Source organism: Elgaria multicarinata, chromosome 5 (genome assembly GCF_023053635.1).
Source record: "Elgaria multicarinata webbii isolate HBS135686 ecotype San Diego chromosome 5, rElgMul1.1.pri, whole genome shotgun sequence".
In the NCBI taxonomy this organism is placed as follows: Eukaryota; Metazoa; Chordata; class Lepidosauria; order Squamata; family Anguidae; genus Elgaria; species Elgaria multicarinata.
The window spans coordinates 48,445,767-48,461,927 of NC_086175.1; the positions used below are offsets into that span (position 1 = coordinate 48,445,767).

The 16,161-nt window shown below is 36.4% G+C and overlaps 1 protein-coding gene across 2 annotated transcripts in view; it reads left to right on the top strand.

The window, feature by feature from the left end:
• JADE3 (jade family PHD finger 3) overlaps nt 1-14,881 on the top strand; it is a 42,266-nt gene extending 27,385 nt beyond the window's left edge. The window contains exons 1-9 of one of the 2 annotated variants that reach the window (XM_063126319.1): nt 2-69; nt 577-734; nt 2,674-2,864; nt 4,561-4,772; nt 6,204-6,371; nt 6,986-7,102; nt 9,515-9,988; nt 10,421-10,538; nt 11,402-14,881. In XM_063126319.1, coding sequence (XP_062982389.1) covers nt 604-734; nt 2,674-2,864; nt 4,561-4,772; nt 6,204-6,371; nt 6,986-7,102; nt 9,515-9,988; nt 10,421-10,538; nt 11,402-12,297 — 2,307 coding nt within the window. In that variant the 5' untranslated portion in view covers nt 2-69; nt 577-603 and the 3' untranslated portion in view covers nt 12,298-14,881. Of the gene's footprint in view, nt 1; nt 70-576; nt 735-2,673; nt 2,865-4,560; nt 4,773-6,203; nt 6,372-6,985; nt 7,103-9,514; nt 9,989-10,420; nt 10,539-11,401 lie in introns of those variants that run through there. The other variant, XM_063126318.1, reaches the window with a different exon arrangement.
• Nucleotides 14,882-16,161: the final 1,280 nt, after the last annotated feature.

Sequence of the window (16,161 nt, forward strand, 5' to 3'; positions counted from 1 at the left end):
TTACTTAGACTTGGATCTCCCCAAACATGGAAGTTGACAGAGCCTTCTGTACTGGTTTCCGTATGAAAGGTTAAGGGACATCTTGTTTTCAAATAACGATGGGGCTCCCAGTATATGCTCTGCTTTCTAGGAATGGTGAGGGAAGCAAAAGAAATAGGGATCTCTACTTGCTTGATACAGCTGTAGCAGCCCATGAACTTGAATACTTCAGGGATGATGACGAAAAGGGCAGATATCAGGGGTGAGCGATGTGCTCCCCTCCCTTAAATGTGTTTGGGTTGCCTTGATCAGTATGATTCTGACAACTGCTTATTGTGGCCTCTTGGATAATTTAAGGCCAGCCCAAAATATATTGCTGCCTGAGGTGAAAAACAAAATGCTCCCTCTGCCATTTCACATTCAAAAGGATTTAGCACAGAGACTAGCAAATCTGCCTGTGCAGAGGGATAAATTCTGCCTCATGATAGGACTGGCTGTGAGATAAGCAGTGATCCATGGTCCATTATTGGGTTTTACTGTTAAAGAAGAAAAAATAATTTCCTTTTCCCGAATTGCTGTTTTTCCTTCTCCTCACAGGTGTTTCGAAAGGACCTGATTAGTGCCATGAAACTGCCAGATTCTCATCATATTAACCCAGATGAATATTACCTCTTTGCGGATACATGGAAACAAGAATGGGAAAAGGGTGTGCAAGTCCCAGCCAGTCCAGACACCATTCCACAGCCTTCTCTCAGGTATTTTTTATTAAACAATTGTCTGGGTTGGACTGGGCTATTTATTTATTTATTGCTACAATTAATTGTTGTGCATCTGTCCCAAAGTAATATGAACATATTGCCTCCTTATCCTGTGGTGCTATCTGTACGCAATAACTTATACTTGCTCATCTTCTGTAGAAGCATGTAACATTTATACCTTCAGTTTTCAACATGCAGAGAATAACAAAGATAAAACATATGAAGCTAGAAATTGAACATTAATTCTTGGTGAATGTCAACATGGTTCTCTCGTATGAGCAGAGCCAGTTATGGCCTGTTACACGGTCTACTTTTGTTATTTGTAGTGGTTTTTAGTTCATGCGAGCATGTGATTTATTTATTTTTAAGTATTAAGGTGCACGACAGGCAAATGTACTTTGTCCACATATTCATTTCTTTGTTTTATTTGAGTTTTAATATAATACAAAAACAATACAGGTACAGATTATGAGGCTAGCAGTATTACAATGTATCACTCCAAAATCTGAATTGTGCAATTGGAGGAGCAAGAGCATATGCAATAAATAGGTACCACACTTCCATGAATAAATCTTGGTTTTCCAGTCCTTTTATCTGTACATCAGATTTTCAGAAAGAGCAATTTCCATATTCTGTTCATCCATTTTTGTATCAGTAGTCAAATAGATGATTTCCAATTTAATGCAATCTCAGCCCAGGCAGCTGTATACATGATGACAGTCAAGTCTTTATGTTAAAGGTGTTCGTTCTCATCTTTGTAAATTGAAAGTAAGAGTAATTTACTGTTTAGTTATTTTACTTCATAGAACAACTCTGGTTTCCAAAGTCTACACTATTGGACGTAATTGTCACATACGTATTTAGGAAGCGATGTGACCACATCCTCTACAGCAAAGTGCTACAAAAACTATAAACCCCAATACTACTGTTTTTGTGAGATTAAGCAAACTCTAAAGTCTGTTTTACTCTGTTACATGCCAAATCCAACTATGGTCAAACGTTTTTATCACAGAGCATATCTTCAACTTATATCTAAACATTTCTTTACTCACTTCTGCCCCTCACTGGAGCTCTTATTTTTTAGGGAGATGATGTTTAAAATGCTTTATAATAGAACATGGTTTTAGCTATTAAGGTCAGAATGAAAGTAGATTTAAATATTCTAGCTAGATGTGTTGATGCAATTCTATGTTGACAAATGACATTCTTGAATAGAAACACAATTCAAGATGTTGCAGTGCAGCAAAATATTAATTATGATTATCCCTATTTCATTGGTTCATAACCATAGTTACCAAATCTTTGTTATTTGTTAGTTGTTTTCTAAGGGCCCCTGATAAAGGTATATTATTATTATTATTATTATTATTATTATTATTATTATTATTTATTTATTTATATAGCACCATCAATGTACATGGTGCTATACAGATTATGCACAGTAAATATATCACCAAGATCAATCACAAAACCTTATCTCAAGCCTGAGCTAATCTACGTTTATATAAAAACTACCATATACATTTAAATATGTTGCTTGGTAGTAATCGACTGGAGCCATAATATTTTTGTCCTAAAATATGTGAGGTTTTCTTTTCTTCTGCTGCTGTATGAAGTGACCCCAATTGGAGAACAGACTTTAGACAGTGCAAATATTTGTATAGTGGCTCTCACAGTAGAACGGAGAATGTTACAGGTCTGATCAGTTGTTAAAAGATGTGATCTTGTGGTGTAGTGAGCAATTTGTGATTGTGCCAGTTTATTTCTTGGCTTAAATGTACCTGAAGCATGGTGCACCTTGTCACTTTCGTTTGACCTTTCACTCCACTCCAGTTCATTAGAATTAATTAGGCATATGGAATATCTGGTTTTGCAATTTGTAGCAGTGTTCTTTGACTGTGGGACTTGTAGCTAATTTTAATGCTTTGTCATTTAGAGTTGTAGCAGAAAAAGTAAAGCAAGTATTATATACACGGCCTAGAAAGTACATCCGTTGTTCAAGTCAAGAGCCCACTGAACCTGGCTACATCAACATTCTAGAATTGGCAGAATCAATGTGTCGTTATGACTTGGATGACATGGATATTTTCTGGCTTCAGGAAGTAAATGAAGAACTTGCTGAAATGGGTGAGAATGTTGAAAATTATACTTTAAAACATGTTAAGTTGAAGTTTCAGTTGATTGCGCTATTTAAAGCTTTCCTTTTTTTAGAAGTTGGTGTTCAAGGAGTCTTTTGCAGTACTTGTTTAGATAGATCTGATTGCACTAATTATTTTTGAAGCCTTACGAGATTTTAATATGTTCCATAAGACAGATGTGTGGGTACTTGTAGGAGATTTCCACCTTAATTAATTGGAAATGCATTTTGATTCCTGGCAAAATGTACATTTTGTGCTAGGATTGTGGGAATAGTAAAGGGTATCCTCCTGTGTCACTCCCAAACTGGACCAGGGCTCCCTCAAAAAATATGATTGCCTCCACTTTCCTGGCTTTTAGAAACGATATGAAGACACGTCTCTTTAATTTAGCCTTTCAAATTATATAGTTTTAATGTTTTACTGGTTTTAACGTTCTTATTTTTATTGTGTTAAGGTTTAATTGTTTGAAATTGCTGTGCACTACATTGGTTACTTTTTTAGCAAATAAAATGATATATAAATGTTAATCATAGATAAGAATAGCCAATATTCACCTTGTTCACACGTAACGTAACAGCAGCCACGTTTGAGCTACTTCTGTTTTGCATAATCAACCTCCAGTTGTCTGATCATAGGTTGTTGCAGTGTGGGTTATTCATGGGTCATGAGAACCCAAAGTTAACCTAAGAACTAATTGTAGGTTAACGTTACATTGTTTAAGCCACAAACAACCCATAGCGTTGTTTGCACATCACACAGAAATCTACAATCAAAACAATTGGAGTTTGATTATGAAAATTGGTTGTGGCTTGTGCTCATTAGGAAGCCCAGCAAATTGTAGGTTAATCCACGATTTGCCGCTGTTACATTTGAACTGGCTCATAGAGAAATATCAGTTAACAATGAAAGTGGATTTTATAGCAGGCTTGCACTTTGTGGCTTTGTAAAGAGATACGGCTCTGCTATTATGTCAGTTTAATAAGCTATGGAAGACACTTCCTTGATTCCCAAGTCAGGTTTCTAAAACCTGTCCAGCTCAATTTTAAAAATTAAAGAAGAGAACATTACCTTGATGTGACCAATGCTTTCCATCATAGTATTTATAGACAACATGTTGCTGATATGAATGGAAAAAAGGCTTATGAGAACATTTGATGAAAGGTTTAAATGAAGACCAGTAGTCAAGCTATAAGGTAACTGTCTCGATGTGCCTCTTAGTGGCACAGGCCAAAATCAGCTTTGTGTATTATTGCTGACACCCTATCTGCTACTTTTAATACATTTTGCTTTTGCATGCCTAATGCGACAGCATTTTAAATCTAGGTATTTAAATATTTTAATGTAGTATGACTGGATACTGCAAATTTCAAGCCATATGGATCAAAAGACAGTATACAAATGTCTTAAATAAGTAACTACTTGAAACCCCATACTATTGATATTTTCACTTTAATGTCTTTAAATATCTAATCAACACATTCTAGATAATCCTTAAAACTGGGAATGAAACTTCAGTGAGCCTAATAGAAATGAATAGGAGTGTGAAGACAGAACCAAGTTCCAATGACATATTTCATTTCAAACGTCTGTTATGGATGCATTTTCTTTTGTTTGTTTCTTTCTTTTTTTGGCATTCTTTGTGTAGTGTTAAGCAAATTGCCACTTTTGTTTTAATTCTTTTGCAGGATGTGGACAGCTTGATGAGAACACAATGGAAAGAATGGTGGAAGTCCTCGAACGTCACTGTCATGAGAATATGAACCATGCCATTGAGACAGAGGAAGGACTGGGAATAGAATATGATGAAGATGTTATTTGTGATGTATGTCGATCACCTGACAGTGAAGATGGAAATGATATGGTGTTTTGTGACAAATGTAACATCTGTGTTCATCAGGTTAGTGTGAAAATGCTGCATCATCTTGGTAATGGGGTTATTCCAAATGTCTTTCGAAATAGGAGTGCTGGGGAAGCTATCTGAAAACTTGTGGAAAGAAGCCAGAGGTCTGGCAGCCTCTGAAAGGGAAGTCTAGAATTTTTATCCCCTGTAAAAGGCTATGAAAAGATTAAAAGTATAAATATTCTGGAGAGAATAAAGTATTTTCATTCTTCGTTTACTAATTTGTGAATCTACATATTCAATCTTGCTTTGCTTAAATTAGGGACCTTTTTTATTTATTTTAAACCACAGATTTTCAGAACGTGATGCTAAGCTGAATCAGGGAACTTGAGATCAGTCAAAGTAAATTTCATGTTTGTGTTGTAATATTGCTGTACCCTTTCTCCAGAACCAGAACTATGTGATTTTAAGTTAGGACTCCTTATTGGCAAATTTAGGCCAACTGAAGCCATAGTTTTTAAAATAGGAGTTTGTAAATTGCCTTTGTAGCATAGAATAAGGGTCATGCCCATCTCTTAAACATATTAGCATAATACATACTTATGCCATTGAACTGGATTAGATATTAATAATTCATATGCTAAAACTTCCACCCAGTAATGTGATCTGAGGGCGTATAACCATTGATCAAGAAGTATTAGAAGAATTTTGAAATGTTGTCTTGGAGTAGGCATCTTCATATAAAGTTTCATCTTCTGCTCTTGAAGATAACAGTGCAGAATGTAGCAGGTTAATAAGCGGAGTCTTCAGAAGATGCTTGTCTTTGAGTTTCTTGTAATAGGTAAAAATGGAGGAGAGGAAAATGAATCCCTAAACGTCATAGAACTATTCTGGTTAACGACAATGCAGCACTTATGGAGAAAGTGGCAGCAAATGATACACAGAAGGATATTGCAAAAGGCTGCTTTTCTAGGCAAGAGTGCCCTCTACTGGATTAATCTGGAATAGTTCGGAAATAACTTCAATGACTCCTCCTGGAGTCTTCATTAATAAGATTAGTAAGAGCACCTGTCTAGGTCAGTCTATACTAGTATTAGATGCTACAGAGAGAGCTACTTACCTGGATCAAATTGTATATAAAAAGATCTGTATCTCTATTCTGAAGCCATTTATTGCTTTTATATACCTCCATGGTATTAAAGAGAGGTGTGGGGAATGCTGCACACTTTCCTGTGATATGGGACATCTGGCTCCTGTGCTTTTTGCAGAAACTCCCTTTATTGCACTATTAATAAATAGTGTGCAACTTTCTGCTTGTTGGGAAAAATAGGATATTCCATTCCTTCTGTTCCAAACAGCTGGGAATTGTCTTCCAAAATTAATTTAGAATGTAATGTTTAAAAATATTCTAGTTGATATTGATGTAGACAAGCGATGTGCCCTTCACCTATAGACTCATGCAAAACAGCAATTTGCTTTTATCCCCAGGCATGTTATGGTATCCTAAAGGTTCCTGAGGGGAGCTGGTTGTGCCGTACTTGTGTTCTAGGTATACACCCTCAATGTCTCTTGTGTCCAAAAAGAGGTGGAGCCATGAAAGCCACAAGGACAGGCACCAAATGGGCACATGTGAGTTGTGCTCTCTGGATTCCAGAGGTATGAATAACTTTTGATTAATCTTCACTGTTCCTTACCATGGTCCTGTACTATCACCTACTGTAGCCCATATCGGAGTGACCAGTAAGATTAATCCACTTGAATGGAAAAGAAACAAGTCTTCTCTTTCACCACTACTTGGACTAGAATCTGAAGAATAGCGTAACTCCAAAGAGGTTGGCCATCTGTGACGGAAATAATTCACAGTTAAAGGAGTCTGTAGAATGTTGGTTGCCACATGGTATTCTTTTACAGGATATTTGATGCCTAAAAACAAACTTTGTTTCTTTAGAGCTGCAAACATCTTGTTGAGAACTACCCCCCAAAACGCCATAGTTTTTCATTTGTTACCCACCCTGATAATCCTTAGTTATGTGGCAGCTTATACTGTAAATATTGAAAATAAATAAATTAACCATATTTTAGTTTTTATTCCTTATTTTAGCCTGTATTTAAGTGACTAGCAGGAAAGGATTTGTGGTGCAATCATACCCCAATTTGTAGCTTGGTTCTTACTTTTGTTTGCTTATTTTACAAAATGTTGAAGTAGAATAATATGGTAGCTGTTTCTGGCAATGTCAGTTGTAGTAATTCATACCATGTTTTGCTTATAGGTAAGCATTGCTTGCCCAGAAAGGATGGAACCAATTACAAAAGTATCCCACATTCCACCAAGTAGATGGGCTTTAGTTTGCAGCTTATGCAAATTGAAAACTGGTGCTTGTATTCAGGTATGTGCTGATTCTATGTTGTGATCTTTGAGGTTGCAGAGTAGAAATTGCATTGTAGCAAACACACCACATTCAGAGTGGTAAGGAGCAACTATCTCGTAGTGTGCTGGATGGAAGACAAATGTAGCAGCTGCTTTGCTCTCAGCAATACCTTGCAGGTAAAAAGCCTTCAGCAGTAGAAACTCTTCGTTTCTAGTGAAAGAAAGTGAACTTAAAACAAGGCTTCTAGATATTTATCAACAGTCTGTTCTTTTAGCCAGTCCTAGATAAGCTGAATGTTTGCATACATTCAAAAATGGATATTGGCCGAAATATCATACTTGTTTAAATAAATACCATTTAAACTTGGCCTGTTCAATTCTCTCAGAAATGTGATTTGTTTATTTATTTAATTAATTACATTTATATACCGCCCCAAAGCCGAAGTGATGAGGAAAGTTTTGCTTAGCATGGAGATCCTGTTTTTAGTCTTCAATAAGGATACACTTTGAGACGTTTTATCTAGTTGGCTATAGCAAATAATGTTTGTACCAAGCATATTTGGCATTCAATAGCTCTGAAAATGAATGTAGTATATGAAAACTGCTTTGTATAACTTGAATGTTACCTTACAGAATTATTTTTAAAATTCCTGTGGTTTTTTTTTTTTTATTCAAGGCCTTTTTGGCAAGGAGTGTTGTGGCTGGCTTTAGGAAGAATATATACAGGTTGATTGTGGGGAATACATACGTCAACGGATACAGGATCACGAAATGTGGGAAGGGGACATGAGAGTAATAGGGCAGGTAGCCATAGAAGATTCACAATTGTTTTTGTAGATGCTGCCTAAACAATTAAATATTTTCTTCATAACCTTGACAGTTCTGTACCATAGCCCAGTTCAATGACAGTTGCGTGTATGTGTATGTTTGAGAGAGAGGGTTGGGGAGAAAGGAGTAGAGAGACATATGTAACTCTGTTTTTCTTCAGAACTCTCTGCCAGATCTTGGGTTTTCTGGGGAGGTTTAAGCTATTGTTCTGCCTCCCTGGTCCCAATGTTTCTATACAGGTATGATTGGGGAAGCGAATTTGAGGGTGTCTGATACAGATGTGTTTGCTGCAACAACACAAAGAGGTGTAAAGCAAAATGGTCCTTGGAAGACTTACAGTCTGAATCCCTTTCACAAAATTGAACTCTCCTGCCTTTGTCCTTGGATATAGGTTTCCTAGCTAGTCTGTGCACTGTCTGCAGAACAGTGCTTCCTATTAAAGCAAGATCCCTCATGTTCAACCATGAATTGACTAGGTGGCTTTAGGCAAGCCCTTATCCCTGAGCCCCCCCATCCACAATAATGGAACAACAGCAACAACAACAACAATAATAATATAATCAGCAAGCAACTTCTAACAGTTCTTTTAAGGATTCCTGAAATAATGCATATGAGGCACTTCTATTTAAACCTCTTCATAAATATGTGTTTTATTATTAAACGGTGTATCTGTCATGAAGCTGTGAATCCCTGCCTCTTCTGCTGCTACAGAGTGGGTATAATGGCTAAATGGTTTTGGTGGAAGTGCAGCTGTGTCTCCGCAAATTTTTGGAAGAATGGAAACCTTTTATTGAATACTGGAAAAATAATCCTAATTTAGAAATTAACATATATTCTTGTTTTTCTGTTTTATAAATTATTGGCTTTGAAACTTACTCTTACATACTATCTAACCTATTTAGTCTATTTGATATTTAACACATTCTTGGGTGTTTTTGTGTGGTGTTATGAGAATTTAATCTGTTTGATCTATTTAATTCACTCTTGGATGTTTATATATGGTGTTAGGCTGGGTGCTTTTGTTAAGTAACTAAAATAATTATGTATAATGATTGTGTTGTATAAAAATATGTTGTATAATGTTTTATGTATTAATAATGTATTAATTTTAAATTGAAAAAAGGAAGTTCATTTGTGTCAAATGCCTAACGCTGATACTTTATCATTAACCAGGCATTTGTCATCTGCTAAACACTTTAGTAGGGTTGGAATATTGTGGCATAAAGTTATTTTGTTCATTAGTCTGTGCTTTTAATCTGGGAGTTATTTCGTAGTGTGTTCTGTCTCTTCAAAGTGTCTATATGCAATTTATAAAATTAAGATAAAACGTTATAACTAAAAATCAGTGTGTTACTTTTTATAAGCTGTATTTCAAGTGTCTTTAATGAAACAAAATTGGCTTGATTTTTGCCTGGAAGTCACCATTCAGATTTTAAACTTCTGGATTAAAAGCTTTAAATTGAAATGGTGTCTCTAGACTATCTCCTGTAAAATTATGTGCAATAATGAAAGCTCTGTGATGCTTCTAAGTGTTCCCTGGTTAGTTTTCTTCTGCTGATGCATGTATTGATATTGACTGACAGTGATTTCCTTCATTCAACAGTGCTCTGTGAAGAGCTGCATCACTGCCTTTCATGTCACGTGTGCCTTTGAGCATAGCCTAGAGATGAAAACAATCCTGGATGATGGTGATGAAGTAAAGTTCAAGTCGTACTGTCTAAAGCATAGCAAAACCAAGCAGAACCTAATGCCTGATACAGATGACAACCCCAAGAGCACAGTAGACCAAAAGCAGACAGAGAGTGAGAAAACCAGTTTGCGTGCTCAGAAGCTTCGAGAACTGGAAGAGGAGTTCTATTCGTTAGTGAGAATAGATGATGTTGCAGCAGAACTGGGCCTCCCGAAGCTCACTGTGGACTTGATTTATAATTACTGGAAACTAAAACGGAAAAGTAACTTTAATAAACCATTATTTCCTCCCAAGGAGGATGAAGAAAATGGCTTGGTTCAGCCAAAAGAAGATAGCATTCATACGCGAATGAGGATGTTCATGCATTTGAGGCAGGATTTAGAGAGGGTAAGAGGGAGAGGGGAAATGGAAGGTAACAAGCTGAATCAAACAGACGTGTGTGTGTGTGTGTGTGTGTGTGTATGATGCAAAGCTCAGAAATGAAACTTATCTCCTTGAGATCCTTACAGTGCTCTATATTTTCGCATCATTCCTTTTTAAACCTTGAACATGGAAGGAAAGATTATTGTCAGATGAAACACAAATTTTTGTATAATGTTAAGCTATCCTTGAAGGTTTGAATAACAATTCTTGATTTTAGGCTGAGGCATTTGAATCTGACTTTGAACTTTTAATTCAATGTTCTTTTTAAAAATAAGAATAAAAATCATAGAGGTTTTAAATCTGTAATTTCTAATTGAATATTATCCTAAGTAGTCATTCTGAAAAAATCTGTTATTTGCTTTTAAATGTGAGGTTTTGCTTTGCATTTTTCTTTAGGTAAGGAATCTTTGCTACATGGTAAGCAGAAGAGAGAAGTTAAAACTTTCTCACAGCAAAGCACATGAGCAGGTCTTCAACTTGCAAGTCCAGCTTATTAATCAAGAAATGGCTGCAGGTAATGAATGCAATAATTGTCTGCTCCCAGAGCCTTAAAACCCTCTTTTCTAGGAATGTTAATCTTATTTCTTAAAATATGTTTGCAGTGCCCCATAAGAAGCTATTACTGAGAAGGTGGTTATAAGTTACCTAAGTGATACATTTTTAAATTGAAGTACTTTGTTTACATTACAGTTTACATTAGATTAAATCTGTAATCTTTGTTAAAGACCTCAATAGCTAGAATACACTAAAATAGGGTGGGAAGCTTTTTACCTGTCAGGGGGCTACATTCCTTCAAAGGCACCACTTTTCTCTGTCACTTGTGTTCTCTTGCTTTCTCTCTTGCCTTTCTCTGCAACCAAATCCTTTTCAGTTAAGTTATGGTGCACTAAAAAGGTTGAATTTAGTTTGATAACAAGCTAAATTGGTCTTTTTAATGCTCCATAATGATAAAACTGCTGGCACAGGGGTGGTGTGGGCAATGCAGGGAGGCTGGGGCTGCATGCAGTCCATGGGGAACATGTTGTCCACCCCTGGTGTATGGGGAGCGGGGGGGGGGGGGAAGCAGTGGAGCAAAGAACACTGCTGGCACTGGTGAAGGAGAGGGAATTTGAAGCAACAGCCTTGTGGACTGTGTTCCTTGGATTTGAGTAGAACAGAGCCTTAGTATGTGTGCATACAAAAAAATATCCAGTAATAGGTTGTAAAAGATGTTATATGAATTTGTTTTGAGCGAAACATGAAAAAAGGAACTTCCATGAATTGCAAACTGTAATATAAAGCAGGTTACTTTATTACAAAGTATACCTTTCCCTGATGAAATCTGCCTATTAAATATCTCTCTTCCTCCCGCTCCCCACTTTATCTTTTCTCTTTTAGGACATTCTCTGACAAGTGCACTAGAGAACACACTGTTTTATCCACCACCGAGGATCACCTTGAAGCTAAAAATGCCGAAATCAACATTGGGGGATTGCAAAAATAATTTGAAATGTGGTAACAAGCTCCTTTCTCCTGACAACAATGCCACAGTTTACAGCAAAAAGGGTATTCCGCTATCCAAGGAGACTTTTGTTTCAAATATGAAATCTTACTCAAGGTTTCAGCATGAAAATAGAAGTAATGGCTTCCTGGGTGGATTTGTGAAATCTAGGAATGAGGCAAAAGATTCCGGACCCGCACACTCATCAGACTTCCATCATGGGCAGTCATCTGGCAAACCCTTAGCACTTCAAGCAGCATTGCATGGGCAATCCTCCATTGGGAATGGGAAAATTCAGCAGAACTCTAAACTAGCCAAGTTGAACGGCTTAATGAGCAGAGTTGGGGATGTCACTCAGAGAGACAGCTCCAGCCAAACAACGTACGAGCAACAGTCTGTGCTCTCTGCCCACTTGGCTAGCCAGAGCAGCTTCAGAAAATCCACAATAGAACACTTTAACAGGTCCTTCAAAGAAGCAACCAACAGTTTGGTGAGGACCACAGAAGATCTCAGGTGCTGTGAAAAGCCCTCAAGAAGGCTTTCAATGAGGGAACGTTCGTGGGGCAAGCAGACTCTTGAATATCAGATGGGGAGTGCTCCTTACCAGGACAATGATGGGTATTGCCCTGATTTGGAACTCAGTGACTCAGAAGCTGAGAGTGATGAGAATAAAGGACAGATAAGATTGAGAAAAAGCAGTTCAGAAAGAGAGAGTCCAAGTCAAGACTTCAATAGGGATTGTCACAGTAGAAATAAAAGAAATTTGATTTCTCACAGTTCAGTACAAAGGTGATTAGAAACTCCTGGCAATGGGAATAGATCAACTTTTGTATATCCAAGATGCAAACCTTGGGAAATCTGCAGGTTATAGAACACAGTGCAGGGCCCACAAGCAAATGACAACGCTGTTTTTCCCAACTGTGAACTGGTTTGCCCTTTTGAGAAGATTGTTAATTGGGTTTTTTCCAAGGTCATTGTGCTAAAAGTAAAGGTTCCTTTAAGTATCATTTCCAGAAATGGTTATATATAATGCTTCCCTCTACGGAATGTAATGTGTTGGGCTGGTAGGCAAGTTGAAAAGGCCCTTCTGTGACAATCTGCAAGAAGATGATCAGACAATTCTTGTTGCAGCTGCAATGCAGGCGCATTTCATAAGAACACTTAAGCAAGCTCTTAAATTTTGAAGGAATTGTAACAATGGGAAACCCTGCGTTTGAAATTTGGGGGGTTTGCTTAAGTGTTTTTCTGGACTGAAATGTATCTGACTACTAGACAGAAATCATGTTCTCGTGTTCTCAAATAATTTTAGAACAATGGATGTGATCCTCAATACTTGGAAATAAGAACCATTTTAACTCAGTGGAACTTGCTTTCAAGTAAACAGGCATAGGATCAAGGTATAAGTAATAGTTCCTCCTAACCTGCTGAGGTAGGTTTACGAACTCTACAGTCAATGCTGCCAAACACACTGACCTCTAGATTTTCCCTTTATAGTTTGCTCCTGCTAAACATTGCGTTTCCCTTCGCTGTAGCAGTTTGCTTTATTCTGTAAATGCTCTTTAACTTCTAGTATTTTTGACTGTTTTTTAATCCCTGTGTACATAGTAGCTTGTTGTGAGTTGCACTTGTAAAATATTTTACCCAGCCAGCCGGTACAGATGGCTGATTTGTGGATAATGTTTAATACTAGAAGTACTTAATCTCTTTAACATATTCAGGCAATCACCGGTGATGTCAGATTCTCCCGTATCAACTCAGAAGGTTTTTTTAAAAACCTGGTTCTGCAACACTATCCCCATTCTCCATCACCACTCCAATCTGCCTGCACATACTACTTTTTTCAGCTTGCAGATACTTCATTAGATTTCTGAGCCAAAATATTAAAAAACAGTGTATGCATACAAATGTGTATATTGGTTTCCAAGTTTAAATAGTCACAAATGGTAAACTGAAATATTTTTGATTGCCAAACAGCTTGAGAACTGTTTATGCCACTTTATTGTTCAATTAGATTTAAAAAAAAATTCTTTCTAATAGATGTTTAAAATAACTAAAAGAGCCTCAAAGAAGATAATCTTGTTCATTACTCCACACCCTTGAATTTTAATTAAAATAAAATTAGACTTCAGCATCCAAAAATTGTTTCATTAATGGAATCTTCACGCTTTGGTTTTGTTAATGAAATGTAAAAGAAGTGTAATTGGGGTAAATTTGAAATCTAATAAGTAATGTATCACAAAAAACAAATGAAAGCCACATTTTTCTGGAAAGCCTTAACATTACGGGAAGAATAAATTCTTGATGACAGATTCCTGAAGGATATAAATGAAATTTGACTGTTCAACATTCTTTGCTTTAAGCATTCTTGAAAGTTTGCATTGTTTACTTTCTTTTTTGTATGTTTCTGTAATTTTGTGTTTTTTTCCAAAAAGATTTTTAAGGCATTTCCTTTGGTGTAAATATGCAGTAGCTTTTTTTTTTTTAAGGTCTGTTTTGTTTGAGAAATACTTGGCCTTTAAGTTGTGAGCCATTCAGAATGGTGCTGATAATGTTCACTTTTCTATACATTGTTTTTAGTTCCTTTTTTAATATATATTTATTGTTAACACATTTTCCTGGTCATGAAAGTAAACAGAATCGAACTTGGGAACAACTATTTCAGTGGCCAGGAAGAGAAAACACAATCATATTTCATGCACAGGGGTATGATATCAATATATAAAGGGTGGGAGATGGTGCTTCAGCAAGATTCCAGAGTTTTGCTAATTTAAGGGTGATGACTAAAATATATCAGTTCAGGCAATAGTGATTTTGATTTGTTAGTTTTATATGATTTTAATAGATACATGAAGGAGCCTTTGGCTACATAGCTTTCAAGTATCTGTCTCCAAAGTATATTTACTAGTTTTTACAGTGTGTTCAGTGGCTAACTTTGAAGTATTACCTCTTAACCTAATTTGTTTTCCTGTTTTGCTTTATATTAAATATATATCTATAGATATATATAGATATATATAGATATATTCGATTTTTTAAAAATGGACTGTCTTTTTCAGACGTCCTCTTTTTACAGTACTTTTTTCATTAAATTATGAAACTGCTAACCATACCTTCTTCATTGTGATCTTTTGAAGGCTGTAATATTTGTGGGAACGTTGCACAACCACCATTTTGTTTGTTAGAGCTGTTTGAGTACTCTAGTTTATTCCTGAAGGACTTATAAAATTCCTATATACAAAGCAAATTGGACAATCCAGGTGTTGTGTAAGTTCCTTTGAGAACATGGAGTTCTTGCATATACATCATCACATAGAATGTGCAGGTACAGGGACATGTTCCATATAGGAATTTGGTAATGTGTGAATCGGATTTTTGTAGGGCTGCAATTTGATTAAAGAAATTTTAATCAATTAATTGTATGAGTTTGATGAATCTGTTGATCTATTGATAAAATTAGCTTATGAGTAAAATAGTTCTAAATCAAGAAGCACACTTTGTTTTTATGCAAACCACACATGTGTAGTAGCAAGCCTTATCTTAGAAAAGGCATCCCCGTCTGTGTGATACAAAAGGAGGCAATGCCCTTTGAGATAGTGCTTGTCATCTGCACTTTTATTAAACAGTATTAAAAATATTTTTTAATTAGCCAAATTAAACAGGATACTATTTTATTAATCGATAGAACATTTAATCAGTTATCATTGCAGCCCTAGATTTGTGTTAATATTTGCTGGAATTGCTCTACTATCATAAAATTCATTGTTTTAGAAAATGTCTAACCTACCTTTGGGCCTGCAAAAGGGCACCCAAGATATCTTTCATATTAAAAACACAATAAAAAAAAACACAATACATCATTGAAATCATTAAAACAGTGGTATAAGAAGGGCATAAAACCGGGTTAGTTTAAATCACCACAGCAGAAGGTTACAAACAATTAAAAGCATGGTGGAATGAAAAGGTCTGTACCTCCATTCTAAAACTCAAAAAAAGGGAGGGGGCAACTGAATCTCATTCAGGAACGTAGTTCTAAAATCTCTGTACCACTACTGAGAAGACCTGCTCTTGTATCCCCACACACATCGGAGCTGGCAGAACGTGGAAAAGGGCCTCAGATGTTGAATGTACAAGCAGGTTTGATGTGGGAGGCAGTCCTTCATTTGAATTGCGCCTGGAAATGAATTGGCTGAAATGGACTCAGGTAAGGTTCACTAAATCCAAATGTAACCAACCAATTTGGTTTTTGAATTCTATACTAGTGTGCAATTGGTGGAAAACTACATACAGAAATCTTACTGCTAAAGCAATGCATAAAAGCACTTGGATTGTCTGTTACAGTTGTGAGTGGCCAAGTGAGATTGCCAAATATTGCTTTAGAAGGTAACTTAAACTAAACTAATTTGTATTTTAATATTTATCTTAAAACGTGGGATCGGTCCTGAAGACTATCACTAGTCTTGTTAAAAATGAGGCAACTCTTTGACAATGTATCTCCATATGATAAGAGACTAAGGACAGAGATCAGATGATCTGAAGTAAAGGGCAGTACGTGGGAGGCGTTCTTCAGCTCATGAGCAGCCACAATCAAGCCCAAAGCTTGAGGTATTTTTCCATGTAAGCCCTAATGCTTGTTCCACACACACCCTGCAGGAAATGT